This window comes from Geotrypetes seraphini, chromosome 10 (genome assembly GCF_902459505.1).
Source record: "Geotrypetes seraphini chromosome 10, aGeoSer1.1, whole genome shotgun sequence".
Lineage (NCBI taxonomy): Eukaryota > Metazoa > Chordata > Amphibia > Gymnophiona > Dermophiidae > Geotrypetes > Geotrypetes seraphini.
In genome coordinates, this window is record NC_047093.1 from 97,194,726 (window position 1) to 97,211,916 (window position 17,191).

The 17,191-nt window shown below is 42.8% G+C and overlaps 1 protein-coding gene across 5 annotated transcripts in view; it reads left to right on the forward strand.

Annotated features, from left to right (window-relative positions):
- The window catches only part of ABCA2 (ATP binding cassette subfamily A member 2), a 602,913-nt gene that overhangs the window by 149,450 nt on the left and 436,272 nt on the right, over positions 1–17,191 (forward strand). For all 5 annotated transcript variants that reach the window (XM_033959797.1, XM_033959792.1, XM_033959793.1 and 2 more), the window contains one exon: positions 15,467–15,560. In XM_033959797.1, the coding sequence (XP_033815688.1) occupies positions 15,467–15,560 (94 nt within the window). Of the gene's footprint in view, positions 1–15,466; positions 15,561–17,191 lie in introns of those variants that run through there.

The window sequence follows — 17,191 nt, forward strand, 5'->3', positions numbered from 1 at the left end:
GGGTCCTGTAGCGTCGGGAGGGGGGTGGAGCAGAGCTCCCACGCTCCTCTCCTGCTGGGTCGCACGAGGCTGGCTGCTCTCCTTCCACCGAGCGGCGGCCGGATCAAAAGGCCGCGCTCCGGTGGAGCTTCAACTTTTAAGGCGTCGGGGGGTCCTGTAGCGTCGGGAGGGGGGCGGAGCAGAGCTCCCACGCTCCTCTCCTGCTGGGTCGCACGAGGCTGGCTGCTCTCCTTCCACCGAGCGGCGGCCGGATCAAAAGGCCGCGCTCCGGTGGAGCTTCAACTTTTAAGGCGTCGGGGGGTCCTGTAGCGTCGGGAGGGGGGCGGAGCAGAGCTCCCACGCTCCTCTCCTGCTGGGTCGCACGAGGCTGGCTGCTCTCCTTCCACCGAGCGGCGGCCGGATCAAAAGGATCATGTATAAATGACCTGGAAATTGGTATGACGAGTAAGGTGATTAAATTTGCAGACGATACAAAGTTAAGAGTAGTGAAGACGCAGGAGGATTGCGAAGACCTGCAATGTGATATAAACATGCTCAAGAAATGGGCTGCGACATGGCAAATGAAGTTTAACATGGATAAGTGTAAGGTGATACATGTCGGTAACAAAAATCTTATACACGAATACAGGATGTCTGGTGCTGTACTTAGAGAGAACCCCCAGGAAACAGATTTGGGAGTACTGGTCGACAAGTCGATGAAGCCGTTTGTGCAATGTGCGGCGGTGACAAAAAGGACGAACAGAATGTTTGGAATGATTAAGAAGGGGATCACGAACAGATCGGAGAAGGTTATCATGCTGCTGTACCGGGCCATAGTTAAACCCCACCTGGAATACTGCGTCCAGCACTGGTCGCTGTACTACTCGGAAGGGTCCAGAGAAGAGCGACTAAAATGGTTAAGGGATAGGAGGAGTTGGCGTACAGCGAGAGATTAGAGAAACTGGGCCTCTTCTTCCTTGAAAAGAGGAGACTGAGAGGGGACATGATCGAAACATTCAAGATAATGAAGGGAATAGACTTAGCAGATAAAGACAGGTTGTTTACCCTCTCCAAGGTAGGGAGAACGAGAGGGCACTCTCTAAAGTTAAAAGGGGATAGATTCCGTACGAACATAAGGAAGTTCTTCTTCACGCTTTTCTGGAGGCTGTCATAGGGGAAAACACCCTCCAGGGATTCAAGACAAAGTTAGACAAGTTCCTGCTAGACCAGGTAAGGCTAGACTCAGTTAGGGCTCAGGTCCTTGATCTAGGGGCCACCGCGGGAGCAGACTGCTGGGCACGATGGACCACTGGTCTGACCCAGCAGCAGCAATTCTTATGTTCTTATGTACTGTACAGCATCATTTTTCCCCCTTATATTTCAAATCTGAATATGCTCAGAGCTGAAAATTTTGTGGATTTTGTAGTTTCCTGTGTCTGATCAAGCATGCAGGTCTGTCCTGGATTGGATGGCGACATCACTGCTTCCTGTGCTCACAGTTGCTTTTGAATCTAGGCCATACATGATACTGTTAAGCAATGCCCAAGTCTTCCTGTTCCCAGGAACTGTGAGCCCTTCTACAAGCTCCGGAATGGAATCTAGAGTTTATGAATGCCAGATGGTTGACTTCCTAAAGTTTTTATGTTTTGGTCCAGCTCCTTTATGCTTCTTTCTCAGTTGAAAGTGGCCTTTGTTGGGCTATAATATAATGAGCTTTAATCCACAGCTACCAAGTACTTTCACCTTTTTATATCCTTCTAGTTATTGTAGTGATAGTTTCTGGCCAAGCTGGATCCTCTCAAAACCCTGCAATTCTAGATCATAAGTCTAACCAGTAAATACAATAACTGGGACATTCTCCCTTTTCAGGAATCATGAATCCTGTTTCCATAGTGTGTCCAGCTCCAACTGACACAGGCAATAGAAGGCCTGACCAGGGAACTCAGAGCCTCTCATTCCTGAACCCCTCTCACTGAAGTTCCTGCAAAAATCTGGCACCTCTCATATTTCAGTCAATCAAACCTCTGCAGGAATTTGGCCTTTTGTTCTTTCCCTCTGCCTCACTGAACTGCATTGCAGATCTGCTTCTTGGGTAATCTAATTAAAAGTTGGAAACTGAACATTTACTGTTGTTGCATTGGAAGCCAAAAGCAAAGTCAACATCATATCCCCCTAGAGATTAATCAAACACATTCAGTAGACAGCACTGAGTGCATGGCAGGGGACTTGCAGCTCTTTCTTCACTTGTGTCTCCCCTTTGGTGTAGATGATTAGAGACGAGTCTGTGTAAATCTGTAAGTAATGCAAACCTACAGATACCTTTCAAACAAGCCAGAAGTATCCATTAAAATCTGCAGTTCAGCTTCTACTTAGGAACTGCCTGCTCAAGTCCTCCCTGTTTCATGAACAGTGCAAATATTGTTAAGATAATTTTGATGATTTATACTTAGCTGGCCTCTCCAAATGATGCTCAGCGCAGGTTAGAGCAGTTTTAGAATTCAGGTACAATAAATTCCTACTACAAAGAGTTTACAGTTTGTGAGGTTGATGTCCTAAGCTGTGTTAGAATGGTACCTAGGTATGTATGTTATCTATCAAGTAGACATTCTTCAGTCTTTGGTGTGGCATGCTAATAATAAAAAGAACAGTATGCTAAGCTTCAGTGAACAACTTTCCAGCACATTTGCTGAATTTTTTTTTACGACCAATACAGGAAACTAATGGCATGCAAATTACCACAGCATTAAAAAAAAAAAATGCAGGCTGGCATTAAGACAGCGCACACCACTGCAGTAATCTGCATTTGACATGTGTCTCCCATCATCTAATTGCATGAGCAGGAATTGGCCAATACACAGGGAGAAGTAAGGGAGAAGACAATAACAAAAACAAAAAATGTGGACTTCAATTCCTCCCCCTTTCCCCCACCTTAAAAAATTTCCCTGGTGGCCCAGTAAGCCTTGGATCCCTTGGGCTACAGAGTCCAGGGTAGGCCCTCAACCGGAGAGCTTCTAAGCTATGGCACTCCCTGGACCAATAACATTTTACTTGGTCTGAGTGGAACATCACCAAGCAGAATCTTATTCTTCCCTCTGACATCTTGAAAAATGGCAGCACCTGACCCTTAGTAAAATTATGCCATCTGAGGAACTATAAAGAACAATTCATGAATCCTGCTGTCCTGAGCTGATCTTTTCTCAGTTCCTGCATGTCCACTGGGATCCCATCCATTGCAAACTGTGCAATGGCTGGTAAAATACAATTAGCCCTGCAAGAACATTTTGCTTATTGACATAAGAATGCTTTATTTATACAGTGACAGGGAAGATGCCACTGTCCTTATTTTGGGCAAAGAAGCTCACATAATAAGAGCTAATCTAGAGGAACAGGAAAGAAAAGGGTGTCCTCCTGGGAGTCCCTGGGCAGTTCTGTTTCATTTCACAGCTCTTGTTACTAACACAGATTAATGTGCTGTGTCAACTCCAAGACTGAATTTAGCTTTTTAGTGTTTCAGTTGGTCAGCTTGGACTCCAGATGTGACATTTTGCAAATTTGCACTTAGCTTGGTTGCATATTCCTGGGAGGGGAACATTGACCACCTCATGATACCATTTTTAGTGACAAAAAGCTGGTATATTGCCTGTGTGGAAAAATTGACACATGCTAATTACTGTATATAAAAGCAGAGCATGCACTGAATGCACTCTTGGCTAGGGTTGCGAGATTTCCTCTATAAAAAATGAGGACACCTGGTCGTGCCCGGTTCTACTCCCCAGGCCCACCCCCACACACAAACCTCCCCAAGCTCGGGACTGTGTCTGCGCATGCGTGGACATCAACGGGATAATATCATATGCATGCATATGTATGACATCATCGCATCAACATCCGTTCATGCGTAGACGCCTTCCAGACACAGCCCTGAATTCGGGGACTTCCAAAACCCAGACAAACTGCTGGGTTTTGAAAATCTCTCCAGACACCCAGAGAGCCCCCCCAAAAGAGGACATGGGCATCTGGTAGCCCTAATCTTTCTTAGCTCTGCTGTCCTGCTTTCTTTCACCTTACTATCTTCCTATCTAGCATTGGTTTCTTGTTATTTGAAGAGTGCTATTTGCATTGTTGGGAACAAAAACCTGTCAAATATACACATATGAAAATAAAAAAAAAAGAAAATAATATCCATGTAGCCATGCCTGGGGTAGTAGGAGTCTGTGGTTATTGATTGTATGTATTGGATTTGGGTTTAAAAAGACTAGTTACAAAAAGGAACTTCTCTGATTTATCGTATATACTCGAATATAGGATGAGATTTTAGGGCCAAAAAAATGGCCCTGGTAGGACTACACATGTGGACTATTATATCTGTATTTATTTGTGGGGGTTCTAGGGTGTCTTTATATTTGCCTATACTGGGCAATGGAGCTTTCCAGCTGGGCATGCAAAATGTCACTTTTCTTAGGTGGCAAGCACAAGGTCTACAATATCTTTTTCACCTGTTTTCGAAGGAGGGGAGCCTGGTCACATTTGCCAAGCTGCAGCGAACTTTTGACCTACAGGCTAATGATCTCTTTGCCTATTACCAGATCCGTCACTATGTTCAGTCCCTCCCAGTGGCTGCCCTTACTGAAGTCTGCAGGGAGGCGCTTTCAGAACTCTTTAGCTTTTCAACCCAACAGAGGATTCCTCTACGATTTCATATTGTGGGGATCCGGGATTGCCAACCAAGTACGAATCTGGATATATTAGCGACAGTGTGGGCTGAGGACTTGCATTGCCAGTTGACTGCTCAACAGTTACAACGGGTCCTGAAGAACATTCAGAAGGTGTCGCCCAATATTACTCACAGGGAAATGCAATTGAAAATTGTTCTTAGACTTTACATTCCACCGGAACGTGCAGCCCGGATGGGGATTACTGCGTCGCATTCTTGCCCGAAATGCAATCAGGCTCACGCATCTTTGAGTCACATGTTTTGGGCCTGCCCTGCAATCCAACAGTTTGGAGACATCTTGGCCTATATACCACATAGCTTTGGGGAAGGCGATTGCTTCCGCAACCGAGGGCGTTATTTGGATTTTATAATATAGCCTCGCCCAAACCCAGGGGAATGTCAGCATTTATCTCCAGAGCCCTTTTGATGGGAAAAAAAGCCATCCTCACCAACTGGCTCTCCCGTGATCCCCCGTCATATGCACAATGGAGATCCCTAATGATAGTGCATGTAACACTGGAGAGACGCATGGTGGGAGACTTGACTCTTGGCCCGGGTCGCAAATTTTGTCAGGTGTGGGAGCACTTCTGGCAGGACCTCACACCGCGTGCTCACAGTAGACTTTTGAATCTTTAAGATTTTATTCCCACTGTTGGACCGGCCATGGATTCTTGGGGAGGGGAGGGGGGGATGGGAGGGGAACTGATTATATTGTTGAAAATGTTATTTCCTGAATGGTACTACTGTTTGTATTTGCTTCTTACTGCTGGAATAATAAAAATCATTTAAACATATTTGTGGGTTTTTTTTTTGTTTGTTTGTTTTTTTGGAAGAAGAAATAAATAAATCATCTTTTTAGAACATCATCATCCATAGTCTTGTTTTTATCATTTGGATTGTTTTTACTGTGGAACATTGGGCCTTCCATTTTTGTTGTTTCTCGCTGTACATATTGGGCCCAATATTCAATGTGATTTAAGTGGGCAGGAGTGGCTCTTGCCTGCTTAAATCACACTTAGTGAGCTGGCTGACAGTATTAAGCAGTGCTTAACCAGGCAGTGCCGCTGAATATTGGAAGTGTTCAGGAGAGGGGTATTCTAGGGGTGAAGTTGGGGAGGAGGCAGGAGTTATGCTAGTGCCAGATATATTCAGTGCTCGGGTCTGTAAACCAGGTATGTTGGACCGCATAACTAGCAGTCCCAGCAATGCCCACTTATCTAACTAGGTGTTGCAATTGAATATCTGCTGGCATCTGCATAACTTCTGGATACCGGCCTGCAGATCAAAGATGACCACCCTTCCCTCCCTTCCCACGATAATCATCGATCCTCTTTCTGCCCCTTGACAAGCTTGTTCCTGCCCCTCATGTGTCCTGATAGAAAATGCCCCCCCCCCCCACAACTTCTACTAGTGATCTCGCCTAATCTTGCAACCCTGACTAGGCGAGAAAGAGGCAGGGAAGGTATAAAGACTTCTTGGAGAGCAAATACAGTGTGAATGGACTCTTCCTAGAATTGTAGAATTAAGTTTGTATAGATACTTTAGGTATAAAAGAACCTATGAAATAATAAACTTTGTTGATAGTTATTGGTTTTGGAGAAAGAGGTACTTCACATAACCAAATGTATTATGGTTGCATTTTTGAGGTATAATAATTTTAGAAAGTGAGATTTATTGAAGTTAACAAACATTTTTTTAGTCTAAAGGCCATAAATTACTTTGTTGCCTATATTCATTATTAAATGGAAAACTAACTCTCAGTTAGAGATTGGTGAAGAGAAAGATGTTGGATCTGATATTCAAAGGATTTATGCTCCTAATTTTGAGAGTTATAAATTGTTCTGTTTACTAGGACTGATTGCATAAATTTGTACTCAAACTTTCACTTCAACGGGTTCATTTATTCATTCAATTTTCTATACCGTTCTCCCAGGAGAGCTCAGAACGGTTTACATGAATGTATTCAGGTACTCAAGCATTTTCCCCTGATATTCATAGTGTTTAAACTGGCCAGAAATGACTCCTAGCTGGTTATATTGTTCAGGGCTAACGCCTAATTTTTCAGTGGCCCTTAAGTAAATATTGCCTGCTGAAAATTAGCAGCTAGCACTGAACTGAAAACTGGCTACTTTGGGGGCATTCCAGAGGCAAGTCAACACTTGGCTGGTTAAGAGCCAATATTCAGCACTTAACTGGCCAATGTAAAACATAAACAGGACCATATAAAAGTAACATAGTAAATGACAGCAGATAAAACCTGAATGGTTCATCCAGTCTGCCCATTAGTTATTCTCATTAGAAATATATGATTAAGTTAACTTGTCTCTTCTTTGATATTTCTGGATCATAGACTAAAGTCCACTTGGTCATGTTCTAGAGTCCAACTGCTGAAGTTGCTGTCCAAGCTCACTCCAGCCTATCTATCCATCACATTGTTTGCAAGATATCTACCATAAAGTCTGGCCAGTAATGTCCTCATTTTCCAAGTTAGTGGAGCTCCCACTGATGCCTTCCCAACCTATTCTACCCAAATCACCACATATGGGACACAAAGTGTACAAGTTTGTCCAATGCCAGTCTTAGTTTTTTAATTTATATCATTTGTATGTTTTCTAATTAGAGATCCTTTGTGTTTATCCCACGCTTTTATGAATTCCATCACCGTTTTCATATCCATCACCTCATAATTCCATTTTTTTGTCTGTCTTATTCACTAACATACCTGAAAAAATATTTGCTCTTCTGCTTTTTGTGTGATGTATCTCTCTTGGCTTCTTTCATTTTCATCTGATATTCCTTTCTTGAGTATTTCTTTCATTTTCATTCGATATTCCTTTCTTAATTATTTTTATATTTCACAAATGCCAATTCTTTTGCCTTTATTTTCTCTGCCACTAGTTTAGAAAACCCTATTGGTTTCTTTTTTCTCTTAAAGGTCAGTTGCCATCTTTTGTTGCTCCTTTCAGCTTGGACCACTGCTTTTCTAATTTTGTTATGTCCTCCCATCCTATTAGCTCTCTAGAAACTACTCCATTTTACTAAAGTCCACATGTTTGAAATCCAGGACTCTGAGTTTTGTGTGGCCACCCCCACTTTAGTTGTTATATTACATTACATTACATTAGTGATTTCTATTCCGCCATTACCTTGCGGTTCAAGGCGGATTACATCCAAACTAAAACAAGAATTACATTTCAACTTTGAAGTAATAGAATAAACGATAAGATAAAATTTTAAGGGAGAATTATGGGTTTTAGATAATGTTTGGTAACTAGAAAATTAGAGAGTACTAAGAGTTTATAGAGTATTGGATGTTGGGTTAGGATTGTTGTGCTGGATAGGTTTAACGTGTTTTTTGAAGAGTATGGTTTTAATTTCTTTCTTGAAGGTTTTGTAATCTGTGGATGAAGATAAGAGTGGTGAGTTGTTTGTTCAACTTAGCTGCTTTGGAGGCTATTAGGTTGTCATAAAGTTTTATATCAAACCAAACTGTATGATTATTACTGCCCATGGTTATTTCCCCATTTGTGAGCACAAGATCCAGTATTTTTTTTCCCATCAGTTCCATCACAATTTATCTGAGCAGAGCCCCTTGAAGGGCATTCACTATCTCTCTATTTCTTTCCAATTCTGCAGATGTAATTATCCAATCCGCAACTGGCAGGTTGAAATCACCGAGCAACATCACCTCTTCTTTCTTTCCCAATTTTTGGATATCTGCAACAAGATCTTTATCAGTTTGCTGCGTGTGAGGTGGAGATCTGTAGACAAAGATTCTTTGTTTATAAAATGATCCATTTTGCTTCTTCCTTTCCCCAGGCCCTCTTCATTTCAGTCGCTTGGATATTGATCTTTACATAGAGAGCTACTCCCCCACCTTTTCGACCATCTCTGTCCTTCCATGGGAATCACTGAACCATGTCTCTGCGATCGCTACAAAACCCAAGTTCAAGAAGGTTCTGCATGAACGACAACTTTGAAAAATTGCGAGCCATGGAATCGAGGATGAAATACTCACGTGGATTAAAAACTGGCTGGCGGATAGGAAACAGAGAGTGGGGGTAAATGGACAGTATTCTCACTGGAAAAGCATCATGAGTGGAGTGCCGCAGGGTTCGGTGCTTGGACCCGTGCTCTTCAACATATTTATAAATGATCTGGAAATTGGTATGACGAGTGAAGTGATTAAATTTGCAGATGATACTAAGTTATTCAGAGTAGTAAAGATACAGGAGGATTGCGAAGATCTGCAATGTGACATAAACACGCTTGAGAAATGGGCTGTGACATGGCAAATGAGGTTCAACGTGGATAAGTGTAAGGTGATGCGTGTCGGTAACAAAAATCTCATACACGAATACAGGATGTCTGGGGCGTTACTTGGAGAGACACCCCCCCCCAGGAAAGAGACTTGGGAGTGCTGCGGCGGCAATGTGCAGCGGTGGCGTAAAGGGCAAATAGGTTGCTAGGAATGATTAAGAAGGGGATCATGAACAGATCGAAGAAAGTAATCATGCCACTGTACCGGGCCATGGTGAGCCCTCACCTGGAATACAGTGTCGAGCACTGGTCACCATACATGAAGGACACAGTACTACTCGAAAGGGTCCAGAGAAGAACAACTAAAATGGTTAAGGGGCTGGAGGAGTTGCCGTACAGTGAAAGATTAGAGAAACTGGGCCTCTTCTCCCTTGAAAAGAGGAAACTGAGAGGGACTTGACATACTGAAGGGAATAGACTTAGAGGATAAAGACAGATTGTTCACCCTCTCCAAGGTAGAGAGAACAAGAGGGCACTCTCTGAAGTTGAAAGGGGATAGATTCCATACAAACGTAAGGAAGTTCTTTTTCACCCAGAGAGTGGTGGAAAACTGGAACGCTCTTCCAGAGGCTTAAGGGAAAACACCCTCCAAGGATTCAAGACAAAGTTAGACAAGTTCCTGCTGAACCGGAACATATGCAGGTAGGGCTGGTCTCAGTTAAAGCACTGGCCTTTGACCTAGGGGCTGCCACAGGAGTAGACTGCTGGGCACGATGGACCACTGGTCTAATCCAGCAGCGTCAATTCTTATGGTCTTATGTTCTAACATCAGGGCTTGCAGATCATTATTTTTGTTGCTTAGACTGTGAGTGTTTGTGGTCATTGCTTTCCAGCGGCAATTTCATTTTTTGTTTAGTCTCACTTCCTGTTGCATTGCTAAGAAGTGTATTGGTAATAGCTGTTTATATTGCTATTTTTACTACCGTCACAACTTGTCTTTTGCTGGGGATGGCCACGATTAGTGATTTGCATACCTATTGGGACTTGAATACTGCCATTTTGTAGTTATACAACCTCACTCAAAGTGGTTTACATACAGGTACTTAAAGCATTTTCTCTATCTGTACCGGTAGGCTCACAATCTATCTAATGTACCTGGGGCAGTGAAGGTGACTTGCCCAGGGCCACAGGGAGCAGTGCAGAATTTGAACCCACAAACTCAGGGTGCTGAGGCTGTAGCTCTAACCACTATGCCACACTCTCCTCCTTATGCCACCTCCACCCCCTCACCTTCTAGTTTAAATGCCTACAAACTTATTGCCTGAATTTCTCAACAAGGATTCTTTTACCTGCCAAAGTAAGATGCAGCCCATGTATTTCCCCATCCTTCTATGTACCTAAAGCCTTCTTGATGGCACCTGGCTTTGAGCTACCTATTGAAGTTCTCAGTATTTAGTACACTTTCTATTTTTCCATAAGTAGACAGTACTTCTAACCCCCTCCCAAAAAAAAACCCAAACAACTTTACAAAAGGTTTTAACTCCTCCCCCAGCTCCCAAAATGCTTTCTGCACCACTAGTGGGGTATTGCTGACTAGGTAATTTGTTTCCAAGTGGATAACAACATCAGCTTTAGAATTCTCAGTTTCTTCCCTAATTATAGACAGTATTTGGTACTCCTAGTAGCCGAGGATCCTGGGAAACATCGCGTTCCCTTCAGTCTACTAACCAAAAGCTCTTAGTAGTTCCCTCCCTGAAAATTATTGGAACTCGACGACAAGATATGTTCTCGGTGATGGCTCTACAACTTTGGAACACTTTACCTCAGCAATTGAGAGAGGCAAATAATTTGAGTCATTTTAAAAGTAACTTAAAAAGTTTTCTTTTTAAAGATGCTTTTAATCTTTAAATTTCATTCAAAAATTTTACATTACCTTCTTCCAGGTTTCCACCTCTCCCCCCCCTAATGTTTTTCCATTTATGGTTCTCTCCTGCACTCTAAAATATTGAATTGTAGTTCTACCCTTTTTTTACCTAGTGTCTCAGTTGGTCTGTAAGTCTGTTGGTCTTAACTATTGTTTTAAATTTTTTTAACGTTATGTAAAAATAAATGTTGTTTTTTTTCAATGTTGTAACTCGCTTAGTAAAAATTAAATTAAGCGACTCATCAAATTAAAATAAACTTGAAATTTGAAACACTATTGACTTGTGTTCCAGGGTTAATGCCTCTGATGATTGACTCCCCTAACAGCAATAATTTTCTGGTTTGAGCTTTCTTATTGTTGTTACTTTGGGGATGCTTTTCTTCTTGAGTTACCTTCACTGGTTCTAATTCCATCTTAGAGACATCTTAGTAGTTTACAATCGGAAATAAAAATTGAGGGGCAAAGAATATTCTAAAAACGAAAACTACTAAGAGGAGAATGAAGGAGACAGGGAGACAAATGAGGGGGAGCACTGGTATTTTCCAACAGGAAATACATCAAGATTTCTTGTTTGAAAATATGTGAGATGGATGACCATGTGCTGACACATCCTATATGAACAGCCATTTTGCAAACTGGAATGTCCAACATGTGTACAGCAAAAAAACAGGGACAAGGACATCTATCTGGCCACATTTTTATACGAATGGCACACGCAAATGCTTCTGCAGAGGGGTAGCCTAGTGTATAGTGCAGTGGATTTTAAACAAAGGTATCCAGGTTCAAATCACACTTTAGCTCTTTTATTTGGTAATTGTGAGACCTCTTGGAACAGAAAAATACCTACTGTACCCGAAAGTACATCACTTCAGTAACCTTCCATTTTGCAGATGACTTACATTATATATTTAGGTAAAGTAATTTTCCTGATTCCCACTGTACACTTGACTTTACAACTATGCTGGAGTCATGGACTGCTGGGTGTTGTGAACAAGTGTAAGCAGGAGCAATGAAAAGAATGATTGAACTGCACTATTGATAAAGCACTTGAATGACTTATTGTTCTACATCCACATTTAGACTCCTGATGCAGACCTCTGTGGCTGAAACACAATTCGTGTTGAGTTGCTTTTTTATAGCAAGACTTGCTTTCTTGCTCCAATAAAACCACAATTGTTGTGAACATCCATAGAATGTATTGATTCTCCATCCTCTCTGCTCTTGTGTCTTTGTTCTGTGGAGAACCTTGTCCTCTCTCTTTTTGCCACCTTTACTCCATCATTGTCTTTGTGGGTAAGATTCTCTCTCTCAGGAGTAACTTTTATTGCACACTATTACATCTTATCAATAGATGGTTTCATTATGCAGGTTTGTGGACTCAGTGGTGTACCTAGGGTATGTGACATTCGGGGCCCATTGTTTTTTGACACCCATGCCATCATTTTTGACCCCCCCCCATGTAAAAAAATATTTTTAGTAATGTTCCCCCAGGTGCAAGCCATGAGGGGAGTGTTCCTGGCCTGGGAGTCATGGTCTGGGAACTTCCCTTCTCATGGCCTGGTGCCAAAGCTCTGCGTACTCCCTGTGGCCCAGCATGTTCCCAGCTTTCTCTCCTGTCCGATGACCCTTTACCTTCCGTGAAGCTGAAAAAACTGCCGGCCTCGGCAGTGATTCAGCTATGTCGCCTGCAGCTCCCCTTCCTGCTTTCCGTGTCTACCTCTACCGCAATCCACCTGGGTGGAAACAGGAAGTTGGCAGATGCAGAAAGCAGGAAGGGGAGCCGCGGGTGACATAGCTGAACCATTGCCGAGGCCGACAGTTTTTTCAGCTTCACAGAAGGAAAAGGGCCATCGGACCGGACAGGTGAGAAGGCTGGGAACATGCTGGGCCAAGGGGACTACCCAGAGCCTTGGGACCGGGCTGTGCGAAGGGAAATTCCTGGACCATGACTCCAAGGCCAGGAAAACCCCCATCATGGTTTGCACCCAGGGCAGACCGCCCCCCACCCCCTCCCTTGGTATGCCACTATGTGGACTTACTGATTTTACTTATCGAGCTTTTACTTTGGGGTTGGGTTTAACCTAGATAGTCTTTCCTTGTAGATCAGCTGCCAGCTTTTCCCTCTCCTGCATGTTTGCTTACTTTTGCTTGGTGGCCTGTCATATATTACTCTCACCCTCCTGTGAAACACCCTTATCTGTTTGTTATTTTTATGTATTCATTGGCAGTCAGGAGAGGGCAAAATCCTGGTCTGTAATTGGGGCCAGCATGAGATCTTTGCTATGTGGATGTTCCAGGACTCTTGGGAGGAGCTTGTGTAATTATAAACCTGGTATACATTTGCTACTCAACAGATGCCTGCTCAAACTATTGAATGAGAGCCCAATAATAACCTTAAATGGCTGCTATGTTTACTGAATGATGTAATTGCTGAGGAACCAAGCATATACTGTACTGTAAAGCAGTGGTTTGTCAAAAATTAACCAGCTATTGGAGGGGCAGTAGAACTTTTTTTTTTTTTTTTGTATACTGATGATTTGTTGGATAAAATATTGGTGGGGTCATTAGTGATTGATTAAATTTTAGCAGTTTTTTTTTTCCTGATTCAAAATCAGCCTTTTCTTTAGGTTACCTGTATACTTGTGCATGTTAGAGCCATCCCTCCTGCCAGGTACACATACGTATATTCAAAACTAGTTAAATAACATTGTAATGCCTAACCACAGATATTCAGCAACAGATAATTGGCTATCTTCTGCTGAATATTTGCAGTTAGCGGCTAGCCACTAACTGGCTATTTCGCATGACACGGGTAATTAAGCATGAATATTTAGCACCAAATTGGCTACGTTTAACGGTTAAAATAGGCCACATAAATAAAAGCCTTATTTTTTAACCACTAAACACTTACCCTCCTTTTACAAAACCTCGCAAGAGGTTTTTAGCACAGGCCGGAGCGCTGAATGCAGTGCGTTGCTCCTACGATCATAGAGTTCCTACATATGAGCATCGGGGGGGTTAATTGGTTAGCACTGAATATCAGCTTAGCCAGTTAAGTTGTTGCAGACAAAAGTGAACTGCATACTCAATGCCAGTTTCCAGAAACGACCTGGAACTGAATATCCAGGTTGAATGCTAGCATGCAGCTATGATATGGTAGCATTCTGCTGCAGATTCCTGGCCTATGTCATCGCAGCTCTGAGTGCTATTTGTACAAGGGTCATTTCAGAAATAATGCACACAAGTAAATTAAAAAAAAAAAATAGTATGCTTTATTTATGAAATGACCCTCGTATTTGTGAAACATTGTTGATGTGAATAGCCGTGGTAGGGAGGGTGCTTATCTTGTTACTGCATTGCAATTTAAAGTTATAGCAAATGAAAATTAAGTGGTCAATATTAAAAAAAAATGTAACTCTAAGGAGATGTTCTTGCTTGTTTAAATCACACTGACCAATCCCCTGCTGATATTCAGTGACACTTACCTATGGCACAGACCACTGTGGTACTATCCAGTTAGTGGTGAGGTAGTCTATTGGTAGAGTTAGGGCAGTCCTCAAAGTTATAAAGGCATGAGCAATATTGGGTTACCTGTCCATGTACTGACACTGAATAGTTGCCAGTACTTTACTCAGATAACTTCTGAGAGCTGTGGCATGCCCACAAATTCAGTGCTAGTTCCTGCATAAGGGCCAGCACTGAATATCTAGGCACAAATCAGCCTGCGGTGGACCACCCGTCCACCCGTGGCTGAATATCGGAGGGTAAGCAACTTGCTGAATGGATTAAGGAACAAAAAGGGGAACTCAAAGTTTGCAGCTATCAAGCTTCTATTTTCAGTGTCTGAGGATGGTGTTTCCAGATCATCAGTGCAGGCTCAGTTACTCCAAAAGCCTAATTTTTGGTATGCAGTTATGCAGGATAGAAGGAAATAGAGGAGACTGGGGGAGGAGATGATACTGTACAGGATGGGAGAGAGATAAGAAGATGCCAGACAATAAGGGGGACGAGAAAGGGATGATGGGCAGAAAAAAGGGAGGAAAGATGAATGTGCTGGGAGAGGGAGAGAAAAGAGTGCTGGACAGAAGGAAAGGAAGAGAAAAGAGGGTCTGGAAAGTAGGAAGGGGAGGAGAAGTGGGTTCTGGACAGAAGGAGAGGGGAGGGAGAAAGGGATGCTGAGTAAAAAGAGGAGAGAAAAGTATGTGCTGGGCAGAAAGAAAGGGAGTGCTGGGCAGATAAAAGGGGGAGAGAGGTGCTGGACATAAGGAGAAGGAGAGAGAAGTGGATGCTGGGTACAATGAGGGGGAAGAGAAGAGGATGCTGGGCAGAAGGGAGAGAAGTGGGAGCTGGGTAAAAGGGAGGAGAGAAGAGGATATTGGTTTCAAGGAGGAGAGGACAATACTGGAATTTCCACCACCAAAGCTGGGGAAGGGGGTGTGTTGGTCAACTTATGAGAGCAAGACTAGCTCTGTCAAGGCTATTTGTGAGGGTATGAGCAAAAGGTCTGCCTGTGACTTTTCAAAGCCATGTTGGACTGTAGTGGATGTTCTGTCAATCATCGTTTTATCTCTTTCTGATATGTTTTTCAGTGGGTGCTGGCATTTGAGATTTTCATTCCCTTGGTTCTCTTCTTTATTCTTCTGGGACTGCGACAGAAAAAACCCACTATCTCTGTGAAAGAAGGTGAGTGCTTGTTAATGTGTAGTGCGAGCCTGATGCTTATTTTCACCTACTTGGCTGGGGGGGGGCATGTGGGAATGTAGGTAGGGGGAAGAACTTTTGTTTTCTGTGAGGTCTCAATATTCACTCTAATTTGTATTCCCTATGGTATGAAATTATTTTAAGTTGGCATACGTCTAACAAACCTACATGCTCATTGTGTGTCTGGTTCAGTGCATATATTTTTTTACAGCTTTTATTTACACTTTTTCTATAATTTTTCTGGAGCTTTGTGGGTATCTCTTAAGCCTCTAGCAGGATCTAGTTGGGAAGAAGGTCTTGACCTCGGCTCTCTTTCTGGACATTATGGATGATCTGAGAGCTGTTCAGACTGGCACTTTATTATCCCTGTATGTTACAACCATACTGCTTGCTCCTCATACTAGAGCAGGGGTCTCAAAGTCCCTCCTTGAGGGCTGCAATCCAGTCAGGTTTTCAGGATTTCTCCAATAAATATGCATGAGATCCTATGTGCATGCACTACTTTCAATGCATATTCATTGGGGAAATCCTGAAAACCCGATTGGATTGCGGCCCTCAAGGAGGGACTTTGAGATCCCTGTACTAGAGGATTAATAGGCATGTGGTTCGCAGCCCATGGACAGTTACATGCTACTATTTGGGCTTGGATTGGTCACTGTTGGAAACAGGATACCGGGCTAGAAGGACCATTGGTCTGACCCAGTATAGCTATTCTTATATTCATAACTCCCAGTGTGACTATTCTTATGTTCTGGATTGGCCATTGTTGGAAGCAGGATACTGACCCAGTATGGCTATTTTTATGTTTATAACTTTCACCCTGTGAGGAAATCCGTGGGACTGTTAGATAATCAAGAAGCAAAAGGGGCATTGAGGGAGGGCAAGGCCATAGAAGAGAGACTGAATGAATACTTTGCTTCAATCTTTATGGAAGAAGATATAAGAGATCTACCTGATCTACCCCAAATGCTCATATCCCTCCATTCAATCCAGCACCTCCCCCAGCAAGTAGAAAAAGAAAATCTACCATCCAATACACAATTCCCCCACCATCCATAACCCCATCCATATGGAGAAACTCCACACTCACTCAGCATCAGCACAAATTAACAAGTGGAGCAATGAGCCAAATAAAGTCCAGCCGTGTTGCTTTGGAGAACAGTTCAAAACACCAATCCATCAATATCCTGCCAGGTGTTGTTGGATCGTAAGATAACCCCCCAAAAGACTAGAATCTTCCACATAATCAATGCCCGCTTTTTGCAACAAGGTTTTGGTGTCAGGCAAAGAGGATATTCTCTTAAGGACACAATTTATAGTTGACCAGAAGATTGAAGGGGAAAGTCAATCGGTAGCAAATGTTTGTCTTGGTTAGAGCTTTCGTTACTCCCCTAAAAGAACAACGCTTTTGAAGGGAGCTAGAGGTTAAATCATGGTAAAGTTCCAGGTGGCAGTCCTTCCAAATTACTGTGCCCAATTTCCTGGCACGCCGCAAAAGATGTTCCTTTAACGAGAAACTCTGTAAACACACAACAGTGTCCTGGGGGTGATTGGACACTCGGGGCTCCAATGATCTGTGGGCTTACTCAATCCCTAAGTCCAATGAATCATCA